This window comes from Falco rusticolus, chromosome Z (assembly GCF_015220075.1).
Source record: "Falco rusticolus isolate bFalRus1 chromosome Z, bFalRus1.pri, whole genome shotgun sequence".
NCBI classification, from domain to species: domain Eukaryota; kingdom Metazoa; phylum Chordata; class Aves; order Falconiformes; family Falconidae; genus Falco; species Falco rusticolus.
In genome coordinates this window covers 34,270,878-34,296,191 of record NC_051210.1, presented here as the reverse complement: position 1 = coordinate 34,296,191, position 25,314 = coordinate 34,270,878, and the positions used below count along the sequence as shown (strand labels likewise).

General features: G+C 37.6%; 1 protein-coding gene across 2 annotated transcripts in view; it reads right to left on the bottom strand.

Moving 5' to 3' along the window:
- Positions 1-25,314, bottom strand: part of MEGF10 (multiple EGF like domains 10) — a 109,941-nt gene that overhangs the window by 50,673 nt on the left and 33,954 nt on the right. For both annotated transcript variants that reach the window (XM_037374372.1, XM_037374373.1), the window contains exons 5-8: positions 20,457-20,549; positions 6,022-6,268; positions 5,286-5,406; positions 3,262-3,398 (exon numbers count right to left, since the gene is read on the bottom strand). In XM_037374372.1, the coding sequence (XP_037230269.1) occupies positions 3,262-3,398; positions 5,286-5,406; positions 6,022-6,268; positions 20,457-20,549 (598 nt within the window). The remainder of the gene's footprint in view (positions 1-3,261; positions 3,399-5,285; positions 5,407-6,021; positions 6,269-20,456; positions 20,550-25,314) is intronic.

Genomic DNA, 25,314 nt, shown 5'->3' with positions numbered 1-25,314 from the left:
TCTTTTGCTACTCAGATAAACAGGCTTAAAAACGTTGGCTCTGCAAAATCCTTTGGAAAAGGAAAAGGAAAAGGTCTCCCACCCCTCCAACAAAGAGGACAATACACAGAACATTGCAATTCACGTTCAGCAACCAGAACAAAACTAAACTCTCTTAAATCAGACCTGAAGTATGAAGGAATCAAGTATTTTGTCCCAAAAGCCATCCATCTGTAACTTTTTAACGTGATCTAGATTGTCCCCTTAGCAATAGTGTGAACAGCCAGCAGATGTGCCCCTGCAGATGCTCAGGCAGGAAGTTCACTGGCAATCACGTTCAGCAGTTTCTGATGAGAGAATTTTCTGTATTTCCAAACACATGATATTTCCAGAATACCCTTCTTTGCAGAATTTTTTTCTAAATGTTTTTGGTTGGGTTTTTTTCTTTGTTGTTGGGTTTTTTATTAATTTTGCTCTTCAAAAATCCATAGGACATGGAAAAATCTTCAGGAACCCAAAACCCTTCTTTTCATCTGACTTTTCTAATAGATGAAAGTGAAAATTAGTGAAGACTTGAGTTTCACCAATATGGGAGAGTAGCAATGATTTTCCTTAAGGAAAATATATCCTAAGAGAGAGACTTCTTCATCAAACTTTTTCTCTCTCATTCACAGAGCTTTTAGAAGCTGACTTCTCTAGCTAACATTGCTTTGAAGTTCAACATGTGACAGACATTATTAAGTATCAAACTGTATGTTCAGCTGTCCAGCCTGGTTACTAAAAGACAGTTTTCAATATCCTGCTTCTGAAACTTGCAACTCATTTACTAATGAGTTTCCAGGTAGCAATTTCATTTGGTAATGTATTTAATATATACAATATAAAATGAGTTCGCTATTTTCAGCTTTAACTTCTCGTGTATAACTGAATTGTTAAAATTCAGAATGCCAGTACTGCTACAGCATTACTAAAGGGTCCAGCACTAAGTGCAATTAAATTATTCGATTATGACAGACCTCTCAGCTCAACAGGTTCATGCCTCAGAGCAAAGGATGATAACATCTCATTGCCTATGTGTCAGGGAAAATTCCCACATTTTTCAGTATAAGCATCTATAAACTCTGAATTAGGTTGACAAAAAGACAAATCAGATAAATCTCAAAGCTTTAGGGTCAGAACATGTTGGAGTCCTGAGGTATGCTGTGAACTCAACAGGTGATATCAGGCACATAACATTCTCTGCAATTTGGCTGCCTCGAAGTTTCACCAAATTATAGATTGTATGAAAATATTACTTGATAAAATAGCACACTAATGATGTGTCAGTTTATAACCTGCTTATTTCCCCAGTCCTATAAAAGAATTTCCTTGGTGGTCTCTTTCCATTTTTCTTATACACTTGGGAGTTTTTGTGGCTTTTTTTTGTTGGTTTTGGTTTTTTTGTGGGTTTTTTTTTTTTTGTATGATTAGTAGTTCATTACAGGAGAATTTCAAAGGCACGTGACACAAGGCACTGCAAAATGTAACAAAATTTGTCAGAACCCTCTGAGGTAAAATCAGTATACATGTTCATTTCATGCTTTTGCAGTATTTACCTCATTCTGATACTGTTACACAGAAGTTTCAAGGTATTCGTAACTCTGCCCTGACTGAAGCCAGCAATAAAATCTCCTTTCCTTCAGAGGTATAACATAATAATAGAGCTAATAACCCTGTCTAAATGTTTCCTAATGAAGTTATACAAATAAAGCTGAGAATAAATTTTCTCCAAATGACATTCAGGAATTCCAGACAAATTAGACAAAATTTAACCTTGCAATTTTTTACAGTTTTTTAATTGCATCTCCATCAGTTTCTGAAAGACCCTATTCCACTTCATCGTGAGGACAGATATCAATCAAAAAGTGTTAAGCAGAATTATAAATGTAGTTTAAACTAGATTCCCTTGTGTTAACTCAGATCATCTAGAAACTGTCAGATGCTCCAGGAGTCCTCTTTTTCTTGCTGACCGAGATGACCAAGTTCCAGGAGTCCACCACACCAAAAAACTCAGACAAATACTGTTAAGTTACACACAGAGGTAGAGAACAGCTTAGCACTTTTTAAAACCATCCTTTTGCTGCTGGTATGTACATGTTAGCTCAGCAAATGCCCACATATTTCTTGTCACAATTCCCTCCCTTGCCAGTCCACTGACATGAAATATGAACCAGATCTGCAACCTTGCTTCTGACCCATTCCTGCCCTTGAATTATCTTGAAAAAGAAAATAATTGCAATTATAGATTGTTTTGCAGGAAAATAGGGAGCTCAGACTTGCGACAGTGATCAAAATGCCTATAAGGCATCTCAGATTAAAGTCAGATTTAAATTCCGAGACAAAAAATTGAATTGCTTTTAGAAACACCAGTGCAGTGCATTGTATAGACTCATACAGATACTCCCTTGATTTCCCTGCTGACTTGTCTGTGTCTCTTTAAATGCATCTACCACCTTCTGCACTGTTTATTCACAGATGCAAATTTAATTTTGGCATCCAAGTAGCTCTGGACTAATTGTTTCTCTTCTTCATGAGGTTTTTTTCCCCCCTCATGTCTGGCACAGCTCTCTCCATGTCCTGTGAACACTTGCGTGGGAAGTGCATATGGTTATAATACCTACTATTGTTGGCAGAGATCCCCTGGACTGACCGCAGTGATTAAGCTGCTGCTGAGTTCAGCAAATGAGTCATGTGCTGTTTAAAATATATACAGGAAAACACTTCTTTCAACACTTTCTGCTGCCTTAAAAAATGGTGTCTTGCCACATTATCTTTCCAGTCTACCAAAGATGACTTTCTACAATCAAGTCAGAAAATCACGAAGTTTCACTTCTTCATTTGAATGAAATAATTTAGGAGACAGCTCTCCATCTTGCTCACTTTCAAGAGGAACCAAATGAGCTTCCCTTGCTACTATGATTGCCAAACATCTGCACAAAACCCAGCTTCCCTCCTCACTCCTTCACCATATCCCAAACTGCGTCATTCTGCAATCCACTGAAGTAAAGGCCCACCAGACACTGCCAGAGCATGAGCCACAGCAGGAAAATCCTGAAACCCAAGCAGTTCCTTCACAGGCACTTTTAACTTGTGACCCAGCATCAGCTAAGTGACACAGCAAACATTCCATAAGACTCTCTTAATTGTATCACAGGTATTTCCATTCTACTTCCTACCAGCTTCTCAACTTTCTCTGTCACAGCATACCCCTTGCAGTCTGGCAAAAAAAAATAATTTCCTTACCGTTCCCCCGTGTAACCTGGGCTGCAATGGCATTGACCTGTTGCTGAGTCACAAGTCCCTCCGTTGTGGCACTGGCACTCCTGGGAACAGTTTTTCCCATAACGACCCTCAGGACAAGGCTGACCACAGACCATGCCCTGTGTGTGCAGAAAAAAATCTTAATATTAGATTTGGTATCACAGTGTGAATGGACAAGGAATAAAGATTTGTAATGAAGGAAGATCAAGGAGATCTCATGCAGACGTCTGGTGCTGATCTTGGAAACGCCAGACTGTTCTCCAGCTTTAAACACAGAGTATGTTTCAGCACTGGAGGAATAATCTTCTAGGATTTCCATTTTGGAAGCCGAAGTTGATGAAAAATGCTATCTCTAAGTAACAGTGAAAACACTTAGACATTTAAGACTAATTGATGTCAAGCTCTTCTCAATTTATTTATCTGGAGTGGTATGTATCAAGACATCCGGAAATGCCCTCCAGTGAGTAGCAGTGTAGAAATCAGTAATTGCTCTAATGCCCCAATTATACTACTTTATGATAAGTTGTTTCTTTCTGATGAAAGGAAAAGCTGCTTGTAATTTCATTTAAAGCAGCACATCTTAAGAGCTTAGGTAGGATGTCTGCTTCCCTTCAGCGGGTTTTGAATTTCTGCACTGCTATTTAGATCCTTAGAATTAATTGCACCTGTGTAGTCAGGGAACCATCAGATCTTAAGACTTTTAAGAAGCCATTTCAAGAAAAACATATTTAAAGGCATTTCATCAGACAAAAGACATGCAAGTATTTCAGCGAACATAAGATACTGCAGAATTCATACCTGGCTACTTTAAACTTTCCTTACATGAAAAGCAAAAAACGTTATACTGTCACAATTGTGTTTTGCAGAATTGAAAAATCTAAAACTTAGGTTACGCTTAAGTTAACTTTAAGTTATGCTTAATAACTACTTGGAATGGAAAATTAGTCAAAGGGCTAAACGATAATTTGTTGGTTAAAACACACACTAGTATAAAATTGCTATCACTGCTTTATATGCTATCTCATTTTTCATTAGCTGTGTTTAGGCAGAGAAAGGGAGTCAGGAATTTATGCAAGCATTTTTATTCTATGACCAATAATTTCATTCTTCTAACACAAAGTGGAATAAGAAGTAGAAATGGCCATAATCCAAGTTAGGCAGTCAGGTGACTGGTGCTATTCAAATACACAGAGATGATAATTTTTAACTATGTTCTCTAGTTGGTAAAAAACTGACCTCTGCCATAGGTTATCCTAATATAATATCTCAATTACTGTCAGATAATTAAAGTTCAGTAAATGTGGATATTCACCCAAAATTGACATTTAAATAGAAAATATTATTAACAAATACTATTAATCAATATTATTTGCAAACGTATTTAAAGAAATTATTTGGGCCTTGATCACCTTCCACCTTCCAACTCCATTATTTGCCAACTCAGAGTCAGCAGCCTGGTAGCAGGGGAGGCTACTTGCAGCTCCGAGGTCAATTCTTTCTCTACTCACTGACAAAAGGGTAGAAAGTCTAAAGATAATATCAAAGTTCTGATGTCCCACTTCCATCACCAACATTTAACACAGTATCTGAAGGTTTGGGGGTTTTGCCACACATCCTAAACATATGAAAATAGGCACCAAACCCACTGCTAAAATACATAATGGTGTCACCTCCTCATAGTATCAAATTGTATCTAGAAATGAATGACTTCTAGACAAGATATAAAGGATGTTGCCTTGTCACAGTATGATTCATGTTTTCTGCTTCCCAGAATCTGGTGTGGTTAAAAAGGCAGCACAGAACTGGAGGATTTTCTGTAATACGTGGTTTTTTTATTCAGACAGTATTTTATTCCAATCCCTGATGACGAAATATGTTTCTCATTACTCCTGACTACAGGCAAACTGCATTTGCTATCCTCATTTGCTACCCTTTTCTGATGCTGCCCAAAATCTACAAATATGGAAGTTTTAAGGGGTTGTGTAGATTTCAGAGAGTGTTTTTACCATCCATCCAGGCGGGCAGGCACACTCCCCAGTGACGTGGTGACAGACACCTCCATTCTGGCATGGGCACCTCTCCTCGCACTGTGACCCGTGCTTCCCGGGGGGACAAAGGTCCTCGCAGCTGGGGAGGTGGTGGTATACAACAGAGACAACCATTACTTTAGCATACGCTCCAGTCTCCAGCCACCTCTTTGTTTCTAATGCTATCATTAACGTTTCTAGCCAAAAGTATGAAACATAAAGCTGTCCAACATAAAGAGACACACACTGAATACTGTATAGCATCCATGCAACAAATCTAAGGAAACAGACCTAGCAATCTAGGAATTATTTCTTCTTAAAGATATTTCATTCTACACTGGTTGGTGCTCATCCATTATTATTGACAAAGCTCAAAATCTATTCTGGAATGACGAAGTCAAGTAGCTCCATGTTTCAATACGGTTTTCCAAACTTGCAGCCAAACCATTTTCATGGTGGTCATGAAGAAGCTCCTGCTGCTATTTTTTGTGGCTTTCATTTAGCAGTCCAGATCGAGGGCTTTCTCTCAGCTACATGTCTGTGTATTGCAACACAGTTTGCCTAGCTGCTTCTTAGCCAGTAGCCCTGCTTCCCTGCATTACAGAGCAGCCAGACCAACAGCTTAGTGTTAAAAGTTAATCTAAACTTGGTTTCTCTTGTTAACACTGTTTAAAACTTGTATCTCTTTCCCATAAATAATATACCCACTGCTTACAAGGCACCAGTGTATCCAGGAGGACATCTGCACTCTCCAGTCACGTGGTCACAGGTGGCTCCATTTTGACACTGGCATTTCTGATGGCAATCATTTCCATATGTCCCCTGATCACAGCGTTCCTCGCAGCGCCAACCTTTGAAACCAGATGCACAGTGGCAGGCTCCAGTGATGGGGTTGCACAAGGCTCCGTTTTTGCACTGGCAGCGGCTGCTGCAGTGAGGTCCCCAGTGGTCACTGTCACATGCTGCAGGGGTAGAAGGAAAAATTTAGTGTTTTTGTAACTGCTCATGTTGCAGCACTGAAGATACTATGAGTCAACAAAAAAAAAAGGTTACAAAATTGAACTAGTTATATAGTACATCTTCAGTTCTCTTTGGTCCTCAAGGATCTTGTCAGGTAGACAGAATTTAATTTATGCATACAAATTAATTTCTTAAACATAAAAGCAAACACTTTACAATGTGAAGCTCTGAAGTAAATGCAAGTTCTAGTCTCCATTTTCAAAACTCTTCATTATGACTCTCCATCATCAAATGACACTTATGGCTCCAGGGAGCTTCCATTTACACAGAGAAGTCTTGCTAAATTTAAAAAGTAAAAAAATACAGTCTAAATCCATAAACAACTGCCTGAATCCCACAGGGAAGTTGTAAGACTTACTCATTATAAGATCATGATTTCTTTCAAATCCAGAAATTCCTACTTGTTGAAATAATTGCAAATATTTCCTTGTCAATCTTGCAATATACTGACAGGGCAAAAGAAAATACAAGCAGCGTTTCACCAAGCAATAGAAATTAACACTTATATGGTTAAACTTCATCTGGATGTTACAAATGTGGTTATCCAATGTGTCTTCACGATCATTCAGATGCATCTTTTCTCATCTACCCCAATGCAGCCCATTAAAACCACCCAGAGGTTATTTCAGCATCAAAAGAAAAACCTTACTGTTAAGGAATACATTTTTCTTCAGTAAGAAACACAGCAGTTCTGTAAAAAGCCAGAAGATTAAGGTCACCTAGAGTTCAACAGGAATGTGCTAATCATATGGTCAAATGATCTGATTTTACTTTTATGTTCTGTTGATAACAGCAGTACGACGGGAAGGCCTCAATTGCAGCAACTGGAAGCCCAGGATCTCCCCTTGAAGACTGACAACTATTGTTCTCCCAGTCTTTTCCTGGGGCGAAAAAAGCCAGGCAGAGAACAGGCACACTTTCCTAGACTAATGCCCAGTAATTCAAGAATCCTCCTCAGGGCAGGAATTATTCAGCTATAGGAGCTGTTCACTCAGGCTACACAAATAAGAAGAGATTAGGGTCTTTTAAAGAACCTACTCCTTAAGATATTTTTTTTTCCAGGAGAGGTCACTAGAACATGCATCCATAATGGAGATATTGTGAGCTCCAACAGACAATAAAATACAGAGCACTGGGAAGTACCGTATGCATCCTAAACACCCAGCAATACCGTCAAACTGACGGAACAAATGTCCGTCTCCTTACTGGCCTTTCTTTTTGAAGATGTATGGGTTTTGTTCTGGAGTATACTACAACACACTGTTGTTTACAGCACACAGCATCTTACAAGTTGCCTTTCCCCATGATAACTCACATTTATTCTGAACTGCTGTATGTTTATTTTCAACATTTCTGCATGGAATAGAAAGTGTAATCCTCATGCTTAACCAGTCCTCAAACTGTTGTCAGGAAACAAGCTATTTCAGGATATATATAAATATAAATGCATGTATGGGTAGTGAGACCTCTGAAACAGTCACATGTTCTATCACGGTTGCACAGACACTCTTACTTTCTGGGTTTTTTGCTTAACACATTAGTCTAGATTCAGACAACAGTCTTCCTCCTGCTCCTAGACAGAATAGACAACTTCAATTTCAGCTATTCATCATGGAGTAATTCAAAATAGTAATTGTAATGATGATGATGACGATGATGATATTAATTAAAAAAAAACAAAACAAAACAAAACAACCAAAACCACCCTGCCCTGGTATGTCTGAGAAACAGAAGAATTCAGACTGATTGCCAGACTATGACTGTTTCAGTGCAGATACCCATCAAGGGTGAATGTGGCCTGACATGCTACAGATACAAAGACATGACAGGCAAAAGAAGACTTACAAGCTTGCATTCTTTCACCAGTCACTGGAAATGGGATATCTGGTACAGTGCAACAACTTGCAGGTAGCTGCTTGAAGGCCCAGTGTAATGAGTCTCAGAGCCACAGGGATCAGAAACATCTACTACCACACATCTGCCATTGCATCCAACACCCAGGCACTGAGACTGCCTTTCTAGAAACCACAACACTTGTGAAGCAGTGGAGGCCTTGTACTCCCTCTGCTCTTTTTACAATCCCATCCTCAGAATGTCTCCCTGGAACGCACCCCGCTGTCTCCTGCAGATCTACTGATGTCCAAGGTGAACATGCTGTGTCTGTGAACTTGAACCTTTCTTGACTATTTTACCGTAAAAGCATGTACCACACAGTACATGATAATTTATTAGTTTCCTGGTGTGATCTTCTCTGTATGTTTTCAGGAAATCATTGAAATGAAAAGCATCATGTGGCTGCTGATAGGATTTCCAGTCTCACGACCATTCTCCTAGCAACACCCAGGTGGATAACAAATATTGACTATGCAATTTTTCACTACAGCATGATGGCGAAGCATTCCACCAGGACAACGGTGGTTCCACCATAGTATGACAGCACAATAGCCCTTTACGCAAGGTCTGTCACCAGCCTAGGATCCATCTGTGAGTTATAGGCAGAACTGCAGAGAAATTTGCAGGATTAATAACAATAAATATTAATTTTGAATGAGAGGGATAAATCACATTTTTTACCTCTGTGTCCCCTGACTAATAATCAATAATGTTCCCCATAGGAAATGAAAGTGTTTTGTCAGAAACTGGTGCTCAGTATACTATTAAAAAAGAAGAGTGCGAAGGGTAAAAATGTTTCCTATGGTGTGTTTGGTTTATTTTAAATTAGTTTTTGATACTAAATTTACCAGCTATTATATCAGACTGTTTCTGCTGCTTCCTAGTATTCAGACACTGAGAAAGCCGGGCTAGAAGTTGAACAGCTGCTAATCTGGTGGAATGGGATAGTCTTTGAGTTAATGACTACGGTCAGGTTACAGGCTGTCAGCTGGACTTTAATCAGAATAGCTGCTCTGACTGTCCTGACTGCAGCAAGGTCACAGGCACATGCACACAGGCAAACACTACAGGCACACACACAGAGAAGTGTCAGCTACTGGCTTCTGAACAGATTTGGCCTTGTAAATCATTGTCTCAACACAGGGTATATGCAAAAGGGAAGCAAATTACAGAGACAAGAGTCCCACGTTCAGAATGGGTTTGGTACAAGGACGATGCATCTCAGCCCAAGTAACTCCTGGAAACAGTCTGAATCCAATCCCGAAGAAATACAAAACCCAGTCAGTAAAGCACAGTTAATTTTCTCTAGATCCGTTCTGCCTTCACCTGATGCTGGGGCCGGGAGGAGGTGGGGGGTGGGGGTGGCGAATCGAAGTAAATGTTGAACAAACACTGTGGCATGAATGCCACATCTTCTTGCCATTTTTCTTTTTATACTTTCTGTTCACCTGGGAATATCCTTTTTGTCAGCGCAGTACATGCTGTACACATCACACAATGCCAGAAATACAGGACAGAGAACTTTTTTCTCCAAAGGTTACTCAATGAAAGCAAAAGTTTGCCTTTGGGAAGAAGGGCACTGCACTTTATAAACCCTCATTTCAAATGAGCAAGTATGGTATGAAACTCTAAGACAAGACAGGTCTACTACCATAAAGAAATGTTTGCTGAAACTAAGTGCCAAACAACAACTTTAGAAACATAGAGAAACTCAAGCATTGAGCAGTGAAAAACATCCTTCAAAAAGAAATCGAAATATGTGATGCAAATTGCTAGCATTTTGAGACCTTTTGTAGCATCTTTTAAGATGTAAAGTTCTGTATTTCCTAGTATAACTTTAATGCACATTGTTGTTATGCTGGGCTAGATGTGGTTTTATGTACATGTTTCTGTGAGTGGCTGGTGATTTGCAAATTGGAATAGTGGGACACCTGACATTTTATAGCACAAGGTATGAATTTTTATAATAACCTGAAGCACATCTGAAAAATTTGGTAACTCTTTTATTGCCCCTTATAAACAAAGACATTTTTAACTAAATGTGGTTACATACTTGTAAGGCAGTTTTCTGCAATTTTTTTTACTGATTTTTTTAAAGGGCAACAAAAATAGAAGTGCAAATGAGTCTGAGTTTATTCTTGACAAACCCACCTTGATCACCTACAGTTCTGTACTTCTCTAAAGAATGGCCTATAATGAGAACAAAATAAGGCTATCAAATCAAGTCAAAGAACAGTTCAGAAGAAAAACCTCCTTAGAAAGTCTAACTTGCAACTATATTTTAAGTATGCTACAGTTTCCTTTATAACACAATATTCAAGGGAGACAATGTTTATTTGAATGCTTTTTTTAAGATCTTTCTTCTCTTTTTGTCTTTCTTTTTTTGATAATGAGAAGGTGAAAGTGAAGAATCACAGCAAAACTAAGATTTACTTTTCTTGCTATCATTTTTTGTAGCTGTCTTATACGCAGCACCAAGACAACGGAATGAGATTTTATTCTGGTTAACACATCTTCCTGCAACACACACTGCTGTGTGTTTCTGGAATTATGTACCACTATCACCAAACCAGAGGAGATTCTTACCGCAGCATTAGCCTTATGTATTTTTATGGCCTTTTAAAACAACTGAAAACAAAATTCCAGACATAGAGTGAATGATATCTCACTTGGAATGCAATATTGTGAAGTGCACATTTAAATAAGCAAACCGTGGCAAATATGCAGAATTTCTGCCTCACCATCTCCTCAGAACTCCCAACATAATTTTGTCAGATAGGTTCAAGGAGCCACAGCCTTCAGTAAGTGAAAGCTGATTTTCCTTGCTCCAGCATGTATAACAAACTGAAACTTTGTTTTCAACTGTTTTCAACTCTAACTTGCGCATCATCTGTGACTAACCTTTCATCCTTTCCAGTTTGTCACATCAAGGACAAGTCTAAATCTGTTTGCCTTCCTTTGCATCCCTCCTTTGACTCTCATATCTCTATTGTCTTGTCCTTACTTTCACAGCCTTCATGGTCTATCCCTGACCTATAATTTCTCATTCAGTATCCAAATATCAACCTTCACATTTACATCACCAGTGGCATTAGCCCCTTTGTTGCATTTTCAGACTATCATCTTTCTTGTTTCTTGTCGAGTTGCTCTCCATACCCCAAGCCATAAAACTGCCATGATATCCTCCTTCACACCCCTACCTTATCATACCTCCTTCCTCTGAAGTCCACAGAAAGTTGATGTAGCAGGTGTGTTAAAACCTCTACCTGCATGGTCATTTATCAGTGTTTGCTTCTTTCCTCATTACCTACATGTTTCCAGCTTTGTGTTATCTCTTTTCTTTTCCTTCAACCACAGGTTCTCTAGGGCAGAGGCAACCTGTTCTGTATTTTTACTTGCAGAAGGAGTCCACAAATCCCCAGCAGGGACAGCTGTGAGGTCCACCAAAAAGCAAGAATGATCTTCATCTACAACTAAAAGTAGATCAACTGCAACTTGCCCTGTTTATAAACTACTCGACTTTTGGAGCAGAGGATATAAATAAGAAAAGAGTAATATTTCTAGGTGGGCCCACAAGTGACCTACATTATCAGGGAATGACCACCACAAATAGCCAAGCATAGCCAGTGTAAGTAAAATAGGCCAATATTGAGAAACTTTGATTTATCCAAAGCAGTAGCCCACTGACAATTTTTTTTATTATAAATTGCCCTAAGGCTGTTCATCATTTAGTGTTTGGAAGAATTACTCTTCCCTCTGTTCTAGAAACAAGAAACATGCTTGTCCTGACATAAATATACATTAGTGGAACTAATAATTCAGGTATCTAACTGGCAGTAAGTAAAATCTGATTAATCATTGTAAGAATTTCACAACAAAACAATAATTTTTTATGAAGATGGCATTTAATTTTGCAGGTGAGAGAAGCCATTCACCTTAACTCTCTCGTGACCTTAGTAAGGAAGCACAACCAGGACGAGTCCTCCCATTTCTCCATCAACAACAGATGCCCATCTAACTTTCAAGTGTCAACAGAAGGGAAATTTAGCTTTAATCCATGTGTTATGTAGTCTTGTATATTGCATACCTGAAAATGTGTTTATTGTTTTGGCCAAAAAGAGTGCCATAATTACAATATGAAGGCTTGCAAAGACATGGCATACACCCCATTCCAGATTAAAATTTCGTCAGAAAACTGGATGTCCTTCTTTGACAGAAAAGAAGGTATATCATATACCATGACAACAGTCAAATAGGTCATATATTACATTAAGGCATCATATACCTTCAGTCTATACAAAACTAGACTTGGATAATCCCTCATGGATCCTCAGTTCCTCTTAACTGATAAGGACATGAAAAGTCATAGCCATGTAAATGCTACTCTTAAATATCTTCACTTCTGAGTGTGTTTGTGTTCTGAACAACATTCATTGATTAATTCACTAAGTAAAAACTATGATAAAAATACAAATGTTGTCACTAACCTAAATCCACATTGCCCTGACTGAAAAGTTTAGACAGTATTCTTGAAACTACTCTCTGCTATCATGATTTGTTTAGCTTCAGACGTAAATTGATGGCATGTGTTTCCTTTAGTACATACAGGTAATAATTCTCCCAACTGGAATTTAATCCAAAAAAAAGTAAATTCTCACTGATCCTGAAAGTTATAAGTATTTAAGAGTGTTCAAAATTTGGCAAGATGCATTAAGACACTAGTGACATCAATCCGTATGTCAGCCTGGATTGCAAGACAGTAAATGTAGAACACAGCAAACAGAAATGTCAGAGATAAGTCAAAAAAGCCAGAAAACAAAGTCAGATATTCTGAAAAGTAGAATAAAAACATCCTATAGGAAACCTTTGAAGTTTTATTTAATATAAACATCAGTTTATTCTCCATATATTTTTTTATATGCTGTGTTCTACTCACCTCTGGATGTTATGAAAATACATGCACATGCCTATCAGAAATTTTTTTTTTTCCTTTAGAGAATCATCCATAATTATATAAAATCTTAATGCCTTTTAGCAAAAGACTTCTTTTAACTACATCCCAGACACAGAAATGCATCGTAGTGGGTTTTTTCAGAACACATTTTCTATTAAATTTGGATTTTCTTTCAGCCTTTTGTTTCTATCTTTTTTCATTTGTTATACTGTAGGCTTTTTACCCTGTGGCATATTTCTCATTCTTACTTTTTGTTTTGTATAAGAAAGGATTTTTATTCAAAATGCTAAGCTTTAATTTAATTTAGCAATTTTTTATTATTATTTTTACTTTGTAAAAGCCTTTTGATCCGTGAAGTGGAAGAACAATGAAAATGTGTTTTTCAGATCCCATAAAAGACTGGAACTACATGCCTTTCACATGTCATAAATTTCAGAAGACTCTTTAAAGTGCTTTGGACATCAGAACAAGGTTGGAAAATTGCTAAGGAAAACAAACACAGATGGTTCTTGGTGTTCATTTTATTGTGCTACTGAGATAAAACCTGTTAAAAATAATCCTTATTATAGGAAAAGTTACAAAATTATAGGAATATGATTGTGCTACATAAAATGGACTTTTGTCCACGATCCTGACTTTGTACAGATCTCCTTGTAAGATCATAAATTAGCCTTTCTCCTTTTTTGCAATGACTTGAAGGCCATCTTAATTTTTAAGCAACAAATGTTACCCTTCATATCCTTGAAAACTTGCTAAGTGAGCCACTAACAATACACAGCTCCACCAATATACAAGGCAGATTGAAATCAAACCAATACTAAAACCATGTTACTAGAAACACTGTAACTAGAAAAAAAAAAATTACACAGATATTATTCAAGAAATCAACTTAGGTAAATTTCACAAATATACGGAGTTTCTGAAATGGTGAAAAGCAGAAATGAAAAGCATCTCTGATACAGAAAATGTTTGTGAATGAATAAAACTATCACCATTTACTGTAATGCCTTCCTTCGGTAAATCTCAACATAAGTAAATATAACTTTATTTTGTAGAAAATATATTTTTGTTTCTGCTTTTGCTTAAAGATCGGAACTGTAATTCAGCAAAATGCTGAAGCACATCCATAAAAATCTATTAATTTTCCTAAAACTTCAAAACCAGAATACTTTATAGGGCAGAAAGTATATTAAATGTAAGAATACTTTAATTTCAATCACATCATTGTACTGGACTCCAGAAAAGCACAGCTGCTACACAGCTCTGGGACTTTTGATACTACCTACCACAGTGACACTGTAGTGACTGTCAATAATGAAGGTGATGGCAACTTCCATTAATACGTGTTTCCCTGTTTCCCTATATTGATTTAACTTGCTGATGGGTTGGTTTCTTGATACAATGATATTCAGCCTTGGTAGAGGAGAAAATAGAGTTCAGCTGGCAAAACTGAGAAGTCAGTTAGGGGAATTACAGAACTAATAATTACAGAAAAATCAAAGGTAGTGAAAAGCATGGCAAGACACATGTAATAAGAAAAGGTTAAGTTTAAGACTGTTAAATGACCTGCTGTCACTTTTGCTAACACAGGACCCATTTGCACATGTTGTTGGTTGGGAGCCAGAGCCAGGGTCAGTTCTGCATTACTTGAATGAGCTATTTCTCTACGTTTGCCATAAAAGCAAATAGCTCTCTGTCAGGACACTCTGCAGTTTCACTTGTGGGTTTAGCAGTTTCCTGGTTCTGGGAATCAAGCCTTTCTGATGCAAGCATGTGGTTATAACCAGAACCTATTTCTACAGCCTGTTGAATGGGTTGGAAAACTTAAGGACGAGCTAGCTCTTTAAGCGTATCTTGCAAGCTCTGTTAGTCAGAAAGCTTTTAACAAACAAAATCCCAAAGCAATGCCTTGGTTAAAGCAGCTCAATTCAAGATTCACAAGCTGTGCCGTCAGAGTATACAAGATGCTCCCAGGCACCTTGCAAGCTTTACCTAGGGGGCTGTTTTGCCTGGGGTGAAAGTGTGTCTGTGGAAAACAGTCACACACCCACCGCTGCAGGGTTAATGGAAATTACAAGCTCCACTGAGAAACTGGCAGTGGTTGTAACTCACGTGAGTGTCTCACACAAACTATGCCAAGGGATCCAGTTTCTGCCATCTTCTGTATCTGCCAAGTCCCATGAAGAAAACAGTGAGATTTTCATGGGATTTGCAAACTTTACAAACACCCATGACAGTAAAGGAAATTTGACAGCAGCAGAACTACAGTACCTTAGAAGTTTCCTTAACAATTAAGTGCATTTAAAGGTAAGATGTTTCTCTAAGATGCCAGCTTTAAACACTCAGCTTAATGTATTAAGGAAAAAGCCAGTTCTTTTCTCATGCTTTATAAAACCCTGGAGCCAAATTACACCTTAGTGCCTCTTGCTCTACTCCCATGCTTTGACTACAGTCCCAATGAAACTGTTAATCACCAACAGAATCAAATTACAAATTAAAATCCAGTGATTCAAACAAACCTCAGATTATTTGAATACAGTAAAAACAGAAAATACCTATTCATATTTCCACAAACAATCCTAACATACTTGTCATAAACTAAAAACATGTCATTCCCTTTTTCCTTTACTGTTCAGGCTAGCTGGGGGCATCACAAAGGCTATAACCTTTGCAGACAAGTCAGTGTAATATTGATTTTGGCCTTCTGCCTCTGCTCCAGCTTATTCAGAAAGTGTCCTATTGATTTTGAAGGAATTATTTGTGGACTACTAGGCATGAGAAGAAAAACAAAGATAGTGTCCTGATTGCTCAGCGGGGCTCTGCGTTAGGCTGCATGTGTATCTTGCGCACACATTCAAAACTGACAATCAGATCCATCCATGTATTATGTATTACAGCAAATACCATTGCAAGAGTGTGAGCAGAAAACAGGCGGAAAACATAATCTACAAATTTAGAACACTGATCATCTCTCAACTATCACTACATATAGCAACTTTTACAGAAGACTGCTTTACACACAGCCTGTAGTAAAAATGCTCTTATAACATATAACAAACCAATCCGATACAAGTTTAAAAATATAAACAATAATCCAGTTTGGGAGGGAAAGGTTGTGTTGGTTAGTTTGTTTTTCAATAAAATCTATTTGTTTACAATTTTAATATGTAAACATACCTATCTTTATTACTGTCTCCTTTTTTCTAAATTTTGTCCTTGTGGCCAGCCCAGAACTGATCAATTTATACTTCCGAAGTTCACAAACACTTCTTCAAAGGGGTGCTGACAGCAATGCTGGTTGTGCTGATTCACTTACTCCAAGGGATAGTTCAACACATCTTCCATCTGCTCCTACGCCACTGACCTGACTACTGTTTTAGGTCAATAAATATTTATTAGAATAAGTTGTTTCACATGACTGTCATCTCTCCCGCTAGAATGGAAGTGTTCTGCAAATGAGTGATATCTCAGTCCAATTAGTATTTCTTTTCAGCTGTATGTATATTATCATCATCTCCCCCATCACTTCCCATTGAAATTCATGGCAAGCAAACACTGCCAAATACTGTAAATTTCCTTTAACTAAAAAGAAAAAGCCTAAAGAAAGAATACGTCTCACATAGCTCCCCAAGGAGGTATTATGTAATTAGCCAAATTCCAAGACCACCACTCTGGTTTTACTCACAGAAGAATACATCAAAGCCCATTTTCCTCTCAGGTGGGACGCAAAGCATTCAGAAAAGCAGAGGATGTGATGGAGAGGAGAGTTATGGGCTGCGCTAGAACTAAGCACTGAAAGAGGACAGCCTCGGTAGTCTAGTCAAATCCTCCTCTCTCCTCCCCCTGAACTGAAAGCAGCCACTGACCTAGGCTCTTAGGAACTGGGTATGACTCATCACAAAAAGGAGTTAATGGTTGGTACAAAAGGAAATGGGAGTCTCCCAAAAAGTTCAGTCCCTTAGAAAGGTTATTAAGTGATAGCGCACAGTGATATGCAAAGATACGGGAGGAAGCTTGCCGATTCAGCTTTTACTGCACCATGCATGCATTTAGTCCATGCAATCACTGTCATTTTTGGAGAGAACATTACAGCATTTAGGAAGCACTTCTCTACAATTACCACCCAGAAAGCCAGTGTCACATAGAAGCTGTGCCATATGGTTTAAATTATATATTTTTTTAAACACACTGGGTAAATATAACTGAGAAACAACAGATAAAATCAAGCTGGGGGTTGGCAGATGGACAGCTACTGCAACAGGACTAACTGTTCTCAGAGACTTACAGACGAAATTCCTTTGTAATGAGAATAATCAATCCTAACAGAGAAAGAATAGTACTTTGGAAGAAAAAGTTCAGTCCTGCAGTTTTACAAAAAGTTTACTGCTTAGGTAGAACAGTTGCTTCCAACATGTTTGTGTCCATGAAAATGAACAGATTACTAAATCTGGAAGTTTGCCTAATGTCTCACACTTTAAGAATAACCTCTCCCTTTCAGTCACATCATTTTATTTGGTCATCAGTAACCATTAAACCCATGAGTGTCTGCCTTATAAAAATCCTGGCCTGCCTTGTAATCATTGTTCTTTCTCCATTGTTTAGTTAGCTAGTTACATAGTTAAAATGTTTATATGACACACATTATCACAGTATGGCAATTTGTGTATGTTTTTCTTGAATAAATAACTTGCCATATCAACAAAATTATTATTTTTTTAAAAAAGTATCTATTTTATCTCATCATACCTTGCTGCTACTAAAGCTAGTCAAGTTGGAGATCATGCAGGAAATACAGGTAAAGGCAAAATATGAAAATCTCCTACGCAGAGCAAGCAACAATAAAAAGCATTGCCAGAAAGCCAAAACGCTATCACTTAGTGTCTTTACAACACTACCCATAGCTCTTCAGTTTGATCTGCTCTCAGAAACACGGATAAGGAAAGCATGCACAGCTAGCAACAAACAGCAGCACTCAAACTCAGAAAGACAATCTGGTGAAAGCAACATCTTTCTTAAGTTTGCCCACACCAAATGGGATAAATTCCAAAACAAACGTCCCTGTAGCACACGCACAAAAATTTCTTCTTCCTCAGCCTACCTCCTTCTCCTAGGACTACACTAGTGATCCGAAACAAATTTCAGCATTTCCAGTTAGCTCTAACGTCACACAGAAACCTTTAGAGCATCAGCAACCTCTCCAGAGACCACATTGTTCAAACGTACATGAACAAAGGCTCTTTAAGCTTTGGTCTGTTGTGTACACACACCAGAGAGTAGTTTTGCTGTTGAGGCTGCTGTAACAAGCAATCAAAGGCAACCAACTGAGGAAGAAACAGAGGAAAAGAGCTGCTCATATATTCAAAATGAATTATACCCGACAGGTAAGGGAAATGGACCCTGGAAAATCCTGTGAGAGGAAGGATTATTTCCAAAGGCAGATTTAGATGTTTCTCTCTCACCTGAAGTGCCCTTTCAGCAAGTTTTGAACTTGGAAATCTCAACAAATACCAGTATCTCCCAAATCTACATTGTTTAGTGATACATGTTTTTTTCTGCAGGTTTCAGTAGTTACAGAAGAGCTTGATATATAAGACTTTCAGAAAGAAAGATAACATTTTTTGACAATTCAGCACACTAGATTATGATCAGTACTACAGTAACAGTGCATTACTAAGTCTTTCAGTTTTATGTCTTACACAAAACTTGGTGTTTCTTCAGAGCTGTTTATGAAAAGAGTAACATGTAAGTATATACAAAGATATACAATAAATTTAATAGTTTCTAAATGGTTAAGTTCTTCCTCATGTAACTTATCATCAATTATTTTTAACTGTCTCTCAAATTTCATGAAATATGCTGCCTGAATCAGTCCCAGATGAAGAGTCACTATAGCACCTTGTTTGCAAAAACCAGAACATCTCCCTATTTTTGTTAAGCAGAAGAAAATGAGGGTGAAAATACAGCCATATTAATTTTGTCCTGATCATGATCTAGGTTTTTCACAGTTGTTATTTTTATAGAAATCCCATACTAGGTAAACTAGCAACATAATTATCTTTGCAAGACATCAAGCTCTGGTTTATGAATTAGAATTTTATATGGTCTGTTAAATTTAAATTATAAGCATATTTTTTATTGTTGACTAAAATCTATTCCTTTCAAGGGGACAGTCACTAGTGGTGACCCACTTGTAACTTGATTGTAACAAAATATATGGTTGTAATGTCAGCCTAAGCATTAAATTTCCGAAGAACTTATAAAGGGGAACAGAAAGATGGAATAAGTAACACATTATAATGAATAAAAAAATCATTAATTACTCTGAGAAACTCAATTTCAAGCAAAGGGAAGAAAAAATAATAATTCATGGTCTGCACAAATGACTACCTTTGACGGAGGAAGGGACAGTGCACAAACACGCCAGCCCTGCCACTGAGGGGTTTCTACCCTCTGTTCAGACCTTATTTACTTCTGCAGCCTGCAGCACCTGGTTTTACGCTCAGTCTAGAAAAGAGCAGTGACTAAAAAGGTCATGAAGCAGTATTATTTTACTGCTTCGCTTTGTGTTTCTGACATCTTGCTGTTCTTGCATCAAGTGTGTGATGGCCTTGATCTTTGTAATTTCTTTACTGAGCGTGGTCACCTGCTCTCTGGGTTGCATGTGACTGCACCCACACACACCAAGCAGGGAAGATGCCAATCTGCCCCTGTCTCCTGGCACACGTGTCCTCAACACTCCTCTCTTGCTCCCCTCATCTCCTGCAGGCACTCTTAGGGCAAACGGGAAGAGGAAGGAAGTTGGAGAAACTTATCTAGTACATGAAAGTAAAATGGAAACAGACTGAGCAGACAAGGGAGCAACTAATAATGCAAGAGGGGGAAAATGCAAGTGGGAAAAAGGACAAGTTAGCAGCAGAGTGAAAAAGGAGGACAGAGTTGTGAGGAAGGCTTTGCTTATAGCTTTTAAGCATGTCTTAGCACCATCATTCTTTGTGTATCAAGAAAATAAATTTTAAAATAGAGTTTTTTCTTATAGTTAAAACATAATTTTATCTACTTTACTCCAGACACTAAGTTCTGTATTATCTGCATGTTTCTGAGCACAAAATAGCTCATAACATTTAGTAGTTGCTACGGGGTAACACTGTTTGCAAGTTCAGGTCACACAAAGTAACCTGACCAGAAAGCAGGAGCTCAAGCACGGGATCAATGATCATCTGTCCAAAAGAGAGGACAACACTGTAGAAAGAGCACAAGACAGGCAGAAGCAGGTGAAAACTCACCACTGGAGCAGTTGGGTCCTCCCCAGCCAGGCTCACACTGACAGGTGTTCGGAGCAATACAACGACCATGGACACATTTATCAGCACAATGAGCTGTCAGAGAAGGAAATAATAAAAGAATTAATGAACTCCTAGCACTAGCAAAAATATTCAAAACTTATTCCTCATTCAGATCTTCCATGTCTCAAACATCTTTTAAAAGCAAAACAAGCATGGGCGTATGAATGTTTGATGATATCTCTTCAGAATAAAATTTCTTACTTCACTCTCTTCTATTTCTCCAAAGTTTGAAGGCTCCAGCTAAAACCAAGTTGGTGCTACTAAAATACTTAAGCATTTGATGAAAACTGTCCACATTTAATGGCAAAAGAGTCACACTATGATATAGGTTAGAAACACATCTTAACATGGTCCTGGCCAAGAGGTTCTAGGTGGCCCTGCCTGAGCAGGGAAGCTCGACTTCCACATGTCCTTTCCAACCTCAATCATCCTGTGATTCTCTGAAGAAAACTCTCATGCCAAGAAAAGGAGGCGAACTTCTGCACATATAAAAAGAGGGGTTCTCCTGCAACAGCATGGATAAAATACAATTTTCAACACATCAGTATTTTAATATTGATTTTTCTGAATGACTGCACAGTCCATATGAAGCACAACAAAACAGTGATGAAGACTAAGGTAAGGCATGAGATATAAACCCTATGAATCACTGCAACCTTTATTCTAAGTGCTAAGCAGAGCTGCTTGAAATTTTTCTCTACAAATTTTTGTTTTAGTATTTTCAAGCTTCTACTGTTAAGGCTTACTTTGAAACAGAGCTCTTATTTGAAACCTTTAAGAAAAGCTTGAAATAGCTTTGATATCCAGCACATTGATGTAGATGACTCAGAATACTATACATTGAAGAGGAAGAATCTGCAATCAGCAACCATTTACTGGCATTATATTCACCACAAAACACCCTTAACTTTCAAAAATATATACACTGTAATATTTTCCTTCCAGTTTGAACAACAATAAAACTTAAAAAATGTGCACAGGATGGAAATTTTCTTTGTACCATTTCCAGAGGAATGACAACAGGAATCTGATCAGTGTACCAATGAATACAAGGCGAACAATGGGAAAAAGTTGGTGTTTATGTGAAGTTTAATGGGACTACACGTGAATCATTTTGGTTCTGAACAGACTGAAAATGCTCTACATTAATTAGGAAAAATACCTGCAAAATGTTATGGGTTTGTCCTAATTAAACATGATAAAGCATGTTGGCCATCTTTACATTTTGTGTGCCCAAGAAAAAGGAAAGGCACACTGGTATCAATCATGCATACTATTAATATTACTATCTTTGGTTATCTGGGATCCCAGCTATTAAATGCATGTTTTACAGCCTTTAATTTTCATTCTCAACTTTTATTTCTAATAAGCTACTTTTCAGATGTGCATTAAAATTATCTTCATTAGAAATCAACCAGGACACCGATTTTTAAACGGTACATGACACAAGGTACAAAGCTATTTCATTGTTCTCTATTTATTTATTATGAAAAGAATGACTTGAAATAATACATGACAATTTTCAGTTAGTCTTATAACTAGACATTAATTACTTGTATCTTTGAAGATTCTTGCCTAGTAAGTGCTTCCTTGGGCACTGAAGCTCTCCCTAAACCAAATGTGTGAAAAATCTTACCGGTAACCTGTAAGACAACAGATGGTAGCTGTACACATACACTTCTCTGCATGTGCACATGTATGAATAACTTAGTCTGTACCAACATACTCAACCCAAATTCCTGAGCAATAAGGCTAAATACAATAAAGTGACATTCCACCACATACTCTGTGAGACAGGTGGAAAAAAAATAAAAATCAAAATGTAAGAAAGGGGACCCATTGAAAGGTACAGAAGTTCTTTGAGCATCTCCTTGCACAGCCCCTCATGCCATGCTGAGCACATAGGTCCTTCCTATAATCCCTGCATAACAGCACGTGCTATGGCACTGTGCAAACAATCACCAATTACTTCCAATAGTTAAACAGAGTTATCTTAGAGCAAATGTAAACAGATGAAACTTTGGGTCAGAGCGTTCACAAAGCAGAGTCATCTCACAAATTAGAGCTGTGTTCCTTTCTTAGCCGCAATAGTATAAATCAACAGTAGCTTCTCTTCAGCCACTGGTGTTTCAGTTTTCCAGTAGCAGAATGTAAATCAAACACAATTCTTAAAAACAGGCTACCACTACTAAATCTCTATGGAAGTCATCTATAGGTAGGAATGTCAGGGGTTTTGACAGGCAAAACTCTGCTGACTCTAATGACAAAGAAATATGGGATAAGGACCACTGAAGAAAGTTGTATAATATAAATATTGCTGCTTCTAAGTAAATTCAATTAAGATATATACATACATATATATATATATATACACGGCACACAAATACACAATTTTTTCCCAAAGCCAGGGTATATGTAATTCTTTACTTTGAAGAAGCTAAAGCCAAGAATATTCAAAAAACTGTTCAAGATATACAAAAGAATTAAAGATATCCAGTGTTTTCTTTTTTAAAAAAAAAGTTTCTTCTCTTAGTTTTGTATGGAATTATTGGACATGAAATAAGAAAATACTTACATGCAAAAGCAGGTGAAAAAATTAACATGAAGTCTTTTTGATACTTAGCAGTGTAAAGAAGCACCAAAAAATTCACTGGCAGCAGCAAATCACAAAACTCTTATGTTCTTTTGTAAGGGAAAAATAAATTATCATATGAAAAGCAATCTCATCTTAGTCTTGTGTATTTCTTTTTACATCCTATTTCCCCTTTTCTTCTGTGTCTTACTGTTTCCTTCAAAACTGTGTCTAAAACCTTGCCTTGTCCAACTTACAGGTCTGTTTTGGCATATCATATCCTTTCATTTTCTTAAGAAACAAAAGGCAGATTTGCTCTTTCTGATTATAGAGTATCAGCCTGCTTGAAGTATCTATAAAATATCTGCTGGAGTGTGGCAATTCCCTGTAGCAGCCCTTTCTGCACCACAGAAGGAGCTGCCCCAACGCCTGGACACAAGTCCACCAGGCTGCTTGAGCTCTGCTCCCAACACGTTTGTAGGCGCTGGTACTTCTGTAACCAGCTGAAGGAATATGCTCTGCTAAGGAAGCATAGCAAAGTGAATCATTGTGAAAAGGCATGTGCAACCCACCCAGACCACCACCAGCACTATTAAGCGATGTGAGGCAAGGGCTTGGCCAACAAGCTCGCAGACATGCCTTAGCACCACAGCTTTGCAAGGGGAGCTCATACCAGGGGGATTAAGCCATTCATGCTAGAGGCATAGAACATATAATACAGTTTTGGGTCAAGTTGCCACTTTCAAACACTGATGTGTCTCATACTGATATCAATGAAGAGAGGGAGAGAGTCCTCCAGCTCAAGAGAAGGTTGCAATCCAGATGTCTACTTATATGCTGATGGGCTCCAACATACTCCCTGCAGTGCAAATGCAGATTGCTCCTCCATTGTTATACCTACTTAAAGTATTACAGCTGAGTGGAGTAATTCCTGTGTCCTCCACTTCCACTTCTGAACTAGTGTATATACCAACATTGTAAAACTTGAAATTTCTGAATGGCATTTTATGAATTTGCTCTCCATGATTAAGAAAGTGACGTGAAGTTATTTCATTATAAGTGACCATGGACAACACTTAGACAGCTGTGCATTGCATTATCTGATGTTAAAAGAAGATACAGAACTTCCAGTAACAAAATTTGAAAAAATGTATTTTTATCTTTAATGAAAGTTTATGCAAGCATTTGAGGATTTGTTACTTTTTCATTTTGAAAAGCCAGACCTAAATAAATAAACATGCACGAAGCTTGAAATGTTTTGTTTGTAATTATGCACATAAATAAATGATCAGGAGAATCAACTCTGGTTCTACAATTAGACGTCCACCTTTTGAACAAATTAATCACATCATCAAATGAGCAGACACCTGAAATTATACTTGACTTCATGAGATTTCATACCTGAAATCTATTAAATAAAATTCCTATCAATTTTACAAAAAAAAAAAACACCTTTGAAATCTTTCATTTCAGAATCACGCTAAAAATTGAACAAACTTTGTAAACCAAAGAAAATTAAATAGAAGATTGCACTTTTTTTTTATAAAAACTTTTCAGTCTGTAGCTCAGCCTACTATCTATATGGCCAATCTCCTAGGGATTGCCACTGATATTAGGAGATTAGTGACAGTAAATTATTTGGAGTAAATAAGAGACTAAGTCAATCACTCAAGCTGGTATGGGCATTTTAAGGCCAGGAGTAAGTTCCTTTACAGAACTTAACTGAATGGTTCTAGCTTTGTATCTGCCTATGAACTGCATTCAGATTATCTCAGAAAGTCCATCAGATCTAAACATTTAGTACATTCACTATAATTTTTAAGATCAAAAATAAATAATCACCTGAACTCCAGTTAGCCTACTCTTCTGCGAAGACGGTGCACAACAGTGAAGTCAGAAATTGGCACATTACTCATATCCTTTATAAACAGTAGTTGTATGAGGAGAGCACAAACCAGGGTGATACTGGAAGTACTAACAGATATCTTCATGTTTATAAAACAGTCCAAGTACTAACCCCATATAATGTTGGAATTAAAGTATAATTTCTTTTAACCATCTGAAGACAAATCCAAATGGCACAACTAATAAAACACAGAATGATTTTTCTGTTCAGTGTGACTAAACGTTGCTTGCCATAATAAACTCAATCTGCAAGAAAATATAACTGTACTGGCCAAAAGTTACACACAAAAAATGTGCTTATTATAATATTTATTTACATCA